At 43.4% G+C, this 8043-nt stretch overlaps 1 protein-coding gene across 3 annotated transcripts in view; it reads right to left on the reverse strand.

Annotated features, from left to right (window-relative positions):
- Window positions 1-2363: 2363 nt before the first annotated feature.
- Fastkd2 (FAST kinase domains 2) overlaps window positions 2364-8043 on the reverse strand; it is a 24899-nt gene continuing 19219 nt past the window's right edge. For all 3 annotated transcript variants that reach the window (XM_013351682.1, XM_013351684.2, XM_026786487.1), the window contains 4 exons: window positions 7693-7908; window positions 5054-5138; window positions 3340-3454; window positions 2364-2546 (listed from right to left, as the gene is read on the reverse strand). In XM_013351682.1, coding sequence (XP_013207136.1) covers window positions 2439-2546; window positions 3340-3454; window positions 5054-5138; window positions 7693-7908 — 524 coding nt within the window. In that variant the 3' untranslated portion in view covers window positions 2364-2438. The remainder of the gene's footprint in view (window positions 2547-3339; window positions 3455-5053; window positions 5139-7692; window positions 7909-8043) is intronic.

The following is an 8043-nucleotide window of genomic DNA, read 5'->3' on the forward strand; positions in this document are numbered from 1 at the left end:
GGATAGTTTCCCAAGCGTGTCTGCATGTGACAAGTACCAAGCTACACCTTAAATAAATGCAGACTTAGTATAAGCTATTTATACCCTTGTGCAGTCATTTTCTTTAAATATAAAAGAAGTACATTCCAGGTGATATTAATTTCTATTCTGCCAGCAGCCTATGAAAGTGTTTGCCTCATTCCATCTTCATCAACACTGTAATTCTTAAAAGGAAACTAGAAGCCTGTTGATGGCAGTGGTGGAAAGAGCTCAGTCACTGATGAGGATGTGCTCACTAGCCGACGGAATGTTTGCACGATGCTCATCCTGACTCTGTACCAACAGTGAAGAACACCAGTAAGGGAGGCGTGAGGGCCCTGCGTGCACGTGTCAGTCACCCAAACTCAGTAAAAACACCGGGTTAATTATCAGTAAATCTGCTTAGCCCCTGGAATATACAGTATCATCAGCCACTAGGAGAAACTGATGGGCACTAAACAGTTACAGAATGACTCTTGGTTTCCCAAACAACAACATTTCCACCTCACTCTGAAGCTTAAAGCTGAGATCACTCGGCTAAAAGCACAAAGCTAGACAATGTCCGGTATGACGGAACCAGAAGCCAGACCTCGGGGACACAATCTGTAAACAGTCAATGAGAGGATGTGGAAATCAATGGCATGACTGAGACTTAGAAAAGTGAAATTCCTAGCACCTTAACTTCCATCCAGTTTGTGAGTGTGTGTGTGTGTGTGTGTGTGTGTGTGTGTGTGTGTGTGCGCGCCACCGCGCGCGCGCGCGAGCATGCGAGCGCTGGGGTCAGGGCCGCCCACTTAGAAATCTCTAAACTTCCTCGCAGCTCTGACCTTTCTGCAGGCGTCTGCGCACTGATACAATCTGACAGCTGATGTCAGGCTGCTGTGGTTTGTTAATTGGCCAGCTGGGGAAACCCTCAACAATTCTTACACGCTCGTGTCAGCTCACATTCAAACCCTAGTCTGCCTTGCTTCTGTAGACTTGACAAATAACTTCCCCTCATGCTAGAGGACATAAAAGCCCACAGAGAATCCTAGGTGCAGCTACACTTCAAAGGGTTTTTAAGATAATGAAAACAGAATACAAATACTTAGCCATGCCAAGCAAATAGGAAGATGTCCAGCAACTGCTCATCTGGGATGCTGAGGGGTGGAATAATCCCTCCTTGTGCATGGAACCCAAGCCATAGTCATGTGAGCAACCATACACATTCACTATATCCCAAGTTAGTGGACAGACAAATACAATGAACAAAATATTCAAACCTAAGCAAAAGAAAAAGCAGACAGAATTTAGAAATGATAGTGATGTCTAATTCCATTTAACTATATACTTAATTTTAAAAACCTCACGCAATGGTGGAAGAGACAAGGACAAAGAAAATAATCTCAAAAATGGCAAACATTACGTTAACTGATAGTCTATCCTTTTTAACAAACATGGGTTACTTTGCATGTTTCTCCTGTTGCAGCTGTTTGCAGTGCCTGCTGCATATGTGTGCACTGCCATGTGCCTGTGTGAGTGTGACCGCCCGTGTTGTGTGGGTGTGACTGACTGTGCAGGTTAAAGTCGGGATGTCTTCCTCAGCACTTTACAATATCATCTAACGTGGTAACTGGCCAGTAAGCCCCTAGGGTCTGCCCATCTCTAACCTCCCCTGACCCCAGACACATAGACAAAGGCACAGAGGTTACTGGTCCTCATCCCTACATCTGGCTTTTTACATGGGCATTAGGGATCCAAACTCACACCCTCCACATTGTGCGCACCAAACACCATAATCACTCAGCCATTCCTGGACCCCTCGCCCATGTTTAGCAGGCTACCTCACCAATTCTGTTATTTTTATATTTTTATTTTCCAAGTCCCCACTCCCTCCCCTCCTCCCATCCCCCCACCCCACCAATTCTTACACCATCTTCCACTTGAGAATGTCTAAATGCTATATGATCTGAAGTATAAACCCTGAGCCTCACAGCAGCTGACAGCAGAAATATCATACTCGGATGTCAGACAAAGAGCTCCCCATACCAACTTACATGTGAGCTATCACAACACAACTAAGAAGTCAGCTTTTATCCCATCAACACTAACGAGAAAAGGAAAACAGACAGCTCCTGGATATATATATATACACACACATACATACATACATACATACATACATACATACATACATACATACATACATATATATATCTGGGCAGTCAGAGGAGCAAAAAGACACTTCTGAAATGTTCACTGTTTTCTAAAACACCAGTGTTCACACATCTCCCATCCTTAAGGTCATCTTTAACCTGCCCGGAAATAACACTGTTACAGTAATCAGCCATCTTATCCATTGATAATTGAATCACAGCCTTTATTACAGTCATTTCGTGTGCTCCAGTGTGAAGAGGCTCCTGCTTGCTTTAACCCATGCTTTACACAGTTGCATCAGTGGTGGGAAGAGCTTTGGGGGAATAGATCTTCGCCTTCACAAATGCTACTGCATCCTCCATCCTCAGCTTTCTCAGCTCCCAGTTATGGATCTGCCGAAAAAGAAAGCAGTTTGTGAGAAAATGATCAGACGTAAAAATAAAAGGACTTTAGAGATCTAAGCATATCAAAGAAGTAGCAAACCAACTTTCAAAAATATAAACCTACTAAGTCTAGGACTGAGGAAACATATTAACACTGGAAAGTGTAAAACTCCAAAGGCTCTCTATTCCCAGACTTTTAAATGGTACATTAGCAGAAGCTTAGTAAGGCAAGCCCAGTCCCTCAGGATTAAAGTACAATAATAGGAGATCTGAGCGTATACACTTCACACTGTGTTGCAGGACCACATGAGTAGCAGGTAGATAAAGCCAAAATCATCATAAGGCCCTGAGACCTGAAAAGGCCATTCAAGAAAAGCCATGGCCCTGAGGGTCAAAGGGAAGCTGATGAGAAGGGTCTTCCTCCAGCTCTCTGGGCAACAAGCACACACTGCGGGATCTCACACTGGCCCAGAAAACAAATAACTTAGCATCATTCCTCAATCAAGGTAATCATGGAGGTAACTTTATGTGTCTTAAGTTCAGTAGGAAAAGGTATTCTTTATCGTCTTCTTCATTAATAAGAGATTAAGGCTGACCATCCCTACTAGATGACAGCACTCAGTTGAGTAGAAGGCAAACCACATACTAGAATGCCCGACAGAGAACCACAGCTGAAATATGAATTCCCGTCATGCTGACTACTCCCTGGAGCCTAATGGCCACCTTCAACCACAGCATCCGGAAGCTGGGAGGGTGCACAACGCTAACACAGGAAATGGTCCATTCACATTTTCTCTCTTACCAAGATCACATGGAAACCCATTGCTTTCAAATGTCGAATTTTCATAGCAAACAATCCTCTGGGGTGGTTTGAATTCAAACAATAAACAAACTTAGGAACACACAGCACTGCTACTCTGAAAAGAAAGGAAGCAAGCACAAAGAGTGAGCACCTGGAATGGTAAACACTCTGCTCTTCCCAAACCTTGTCCTCACCACGCCCCGCTCTGGCCTTTACTTCTGTTACTGGCCTCTACAGCCAACGCAGTGCACGGCTACTTTGTAAAGCCACATCTCACATAATGTTTTACATGATTACGTACCAGCCTTCTTTAGGAAAGACTGTACTTTCTAAGGAGGAAAACTTCCTGATACAAAAAACACGCATTGTAAGGGTTTCTGGGACAGTGCTACGCTCTGACCCAAATACAATTCTTCAGTAAAGCTACGGGTGAGGGCAGCAGAAAGTGGCACAAGATCTTCCAAACTCAGGAAACCCTAAGATGAGCTCCTCCAATGGGGAATTCTATAAGCAAAGTGGAAAGCTGTGGTTTGAATCCATCACTCCCTCCTTTCTGGAAGTTCCCTAGGAGAACAAAGAAAAGAACAAAAGGTTCTTCTCTTCTACCCCCTGTCTTTCCCCAGTCACCAGCTTCCAGAGAGAGGAGAGATTTTACACTTCCCAGACACCACTCAGCTTTTACACCTCCCAGCACTTTTATGCTACCATTTCATGTCAGAATAGATTAAAGGGGGGAAATGAGGTTTCAGGAGGGTGGGAGGATTTCTTGAGGGCAGCTGGGTAACATAATACTTAAGAAGACACCAAGGAATAAGCCAGATGGATGCAGAAAGAGGAAAAGACACAGAACACTGTGTGAATGGACAGGGAAGAGCAGGCAAGGGTGTGGATCCTTACAGCTTGTTTCTGCTCCTCCTACTCTATGTATGTGTTTGTCCAGGACAGTGGCAGGTGTAAGGCTCACCATTCTGTGCCCAGCAGGCCTAGCAGAACCTTTCACAAAGACTGACATAGGTGTACAGGAAGGATCCATGATCTATGCTTCTACTGAACAAGCAGGGTATTGTTTCATGGCATGATGTCATGTTTCTTCCAGAAGCACATTATATGTAATGTGAATCAGGGAAATGACTTGGATTAGCTTCAATGTGCTCCGATCTACAAATAATACCAATTATAAAGCTATAAAGAAAGGACCAGGAGGAACGGAAAAAGCATTGGGTAGTTAATTTGTGTAGATGCCTTAAGTTTACAATCATGGTATTATCTTGGCTGAAGTTTATACTGCACTGATAGTAGTTTTAGTTATGTGGGACTTTGGGGGGGTTTGTTTTGTTTTTCGAGACAGGGTTTCTCTATGTAACAGCCCTAGCTGTCCGGGAACTAGCTCTCGTAGATCAGGCTGGCCTTGAACTCACAGAGATCCACTTGCCTCTGCCTCCCGAGCGCTGGGATTAAAGGCGTGTACCACCACCCAGTGATAGTTTAAGTTATGTTAATATTGTCTAACTGAACTGTTGTCTTTTATACTAATTTTTAAAGACTGTCTGTCTGGATCAGCAGGCATCCCAACCCCAGGCCATTGTATTTAGCCACATGCAGCAGATATACTGCAAGCTACATACATGCAAAAGGTCTTTTTGATACTGCTATTTAATATGAAATCTTTCTTTACTAAAATTTTAACTCAGAATGCCCAGTCTATATAAACTACCTTTGCATGTTTGTGGCAGAAGTTGCATCTACATCAGAAAATGAAAATACTTGAGTCCTGTTCTTATCCATTCTGATTTCAAAATCTGAAAGAAATAAAAAAATTGATATTAATTTCTCACACATTGTTCAAAGTAATTTCTATATATCAAAATGATGTGGGATTCCCCTCTGCATGCTATGAAAATGTTTTGTTACCATTGGTTAATAAAAAAGCTGCTCTGGCCTATGGCAGGGTAGGATAAAGTCAGGCAGAAAATCTGAACAGAGATATATAGAGAGAACAGGCAGAGACAAGGAGACACCATGCAGCTGCCAAAGGAGACAGCCACTGGAATCTTACTAGTAGGCCACAGCCTCATGGTGATACACAGATGAAGAGAAATGGGTCAATTTAAGACGTAAGAGCTAGCTAGGAATATATCTAAGCTATTGGTCAGTGTTGTAATTAATATATAGCTTCTGTGTGATTATTCGCATCTGGGCAGTCATGAAACCAAGAGCGGTCTCCATTTACACAAAAGTCTAATGTCAACAGTGCCAGAGAGGACAAAAACAGTAGTTAAAATAAAACTAAGAACTTATAATGTGGCAGACACTAATCCAGGGATTTTACATGCAGAATTTCATGTATTGGTCATGACATTCTGTGTACTACTGTTGTGGCCCTTTTTAGACAAAGTAACTAGGGATGGTTACACTCCTAAAGTTACTGTACCAGGAAATTACAGAGCAAGAATACAAAGACTAACAAAACTCGTGTCAGGCATAGGACATCTCCTCAGGTCAGGGGAGTCCGGGATTCTCAGAATATCCTTGGTTGCCTCCTAGAACTTAAAGATAAGACCCTATTGCTGAAGCCTCCACACACTTCAGATATAGGACTGGAGAGAAATCTAGAACTGACTGCAGGCTCCTCCCTGGCTCTCACAGTATCCAAGCATCTCAGGAAAGCTGTCAATTAGTAGTCCTACCCCAGCTGCCAATCAATCAGTAGTCCTACCCCCGCTGCCAATCAATCAGTAGTCCTACCCCGATGTGAAGCCTGCAAACACAACAATGGTGACCAGCACAGCAGACAGCCCCCAGGGAGCAATAGTGGCACCTCTATCTTGGGCGCATAACACCTGTCTAATTGGACTTAAGACCTCTCAATTGGAGGGAATCCATGCTTGGTACTATAAACCTAGGCAACTACTATTGCTGATGAGGTCACAGACAATAGAAAAGAACCCACTGGCACTTTAATTTCTAACTGCATCCTAAATACTTATCCTTAGCACTGATAAGGGCAACCCTCACTTGTCAGCAAAGAAGCTTCCTTCTAAGGAAGGAGAGACTCTCACAGAGAGCCACATGCCCAAATGTCCAAATGCCCAACCCCTACAGAGCAGTCTCCACATCTAAGGCATGAGAAACATTTCAGGCGAAGGCACGGAAAGACTGTAAGTGCCAGAGGAATGTGGCATCTGCTGTGAGATAGTGTCTTCTACATGGGACAGGGACACTACACTTAGAAGACCTTAATAGTGTGGTCACCCAGAAAAGACCGACCGGTGCACCACCACCATCAGCTGGCATGCCAATATGGATGGGGAACAGTCTCACAAGGCCCCACCCCTAGATGACGACTCCAGGAATTAATGACCTGAGAGAAGACTGAGTCTTACCCAGGGACAAGCCTCAGGATATAATCTGGTGTGGGGACCCAAAATGTGAGCCTGTTCCACCTTGTCTGCAGGTCAGAGAATTCATTCCAGCTTACTTTTGTTCTTTCAAAGTTGTTGACAAAAGGTATGGCTACAAAACAAGATATCCTGACCTAGGGTGTGGTTGCTTGATGTTTTGGACATTAAGATGGCTATAGAGGTAGAGGTAGATGTGCTTCACCCTGACCAGAGGTCAGAGAATTCAAGTAGACTTCTGCTATCTTCTTTTGAAATAGGAGGTTTGACCTAGGAAGAGTGGCTGCCGACAGGATACTTGGTCTAGGGTGGGTTCACTGCCGCAAACATCAAATGCTTAACTCAGGAATCAATCTCTTGATGTCAGGCTGGATGTCTCAAGTACTGGAACAAGTGACTGTTCTGGTTGTCCTTTGTGTCATGTTAAAGCAGTCTTTTTGCCTTCTTCCCCCTTTTTTATTTGGGTATAAAAGTCTATGAAAAGTACATGCAGGGGAAATTCAGCATTCAGAATCCGCTGAGTTGCCCTCCCAGTACTATCCGTGTCTCTGTGTTCCTATCTTATATCTGTTCCTCTACCTAATGTTTCTAATGCTCCCGCCCTGTCCCGGAACATACAAACTCACTGCTTCTAGGATCATGGCAGGAGTCACCCCAAAAAGGTGGCTTAAGATAATCTGGTTCCAAGTGGTCAGTGGTAACGAAAGCAGCATCAATGGACTCAGCCAGCTGTATTTATTCTTACATGTGTGCGTATGTGCACCTGTATGACAATGATTAAGAAGAGGTCATGACTCTGAGACGGGTCTGGAGTGTATCAGGAGAGAGCTGAGGGAAAGAGAGGAGAAGAACTGATGGAAATATAGCACTCGTGTGTGAATCCAATCTCCTACTCCTCTGTCAGGACAGACAGAATAAAACTTAAAAATAAAACAAAATAAAGGGAAACTCATACCAATGTGATAATTATGCGGCAACTGCACATTTCTCGAGAAGCATCCATCACCTTCCAGAAGGTTGCTGAGCACCTCTGCAACCCTGTCATTGGGGTGCGCCGGGGATAGCGGCAGCTGAGGCAGCGGTATGTGTGTAGCTTTGTAACAAGCATTTTCATCAAGTTTCAGACAAGTATTCAAAACATGAAGTTTATGAATATTCTTCTCTGTGTCACCTAAAAATACAAAAGCAAACACATGATTAAAACATTAGTGCCATATTTTAAAATACTAATATAGCTATATTTCTAATTACCTCATAAACTCTTTTTGCTTAGTGTGTATCAATTCACTGTACAAAATAATGGCTT

The sequence above is a fragment of the Microtus ochrogaster genome, linkage group LG4 (genome assembly GCF_000317375.1).
Source record: "Microtus ochrogaster isolate Prairie Vole_2 linkage group LG4, MicOch1.0, whole genome shotgun sequence".
Taxonomy (NCBI): Eukaryota; Metazoa; Chordata; class Mammalia; order Rodentia; family Cricetidae; genus Microtus; species Microtus ochrogaster.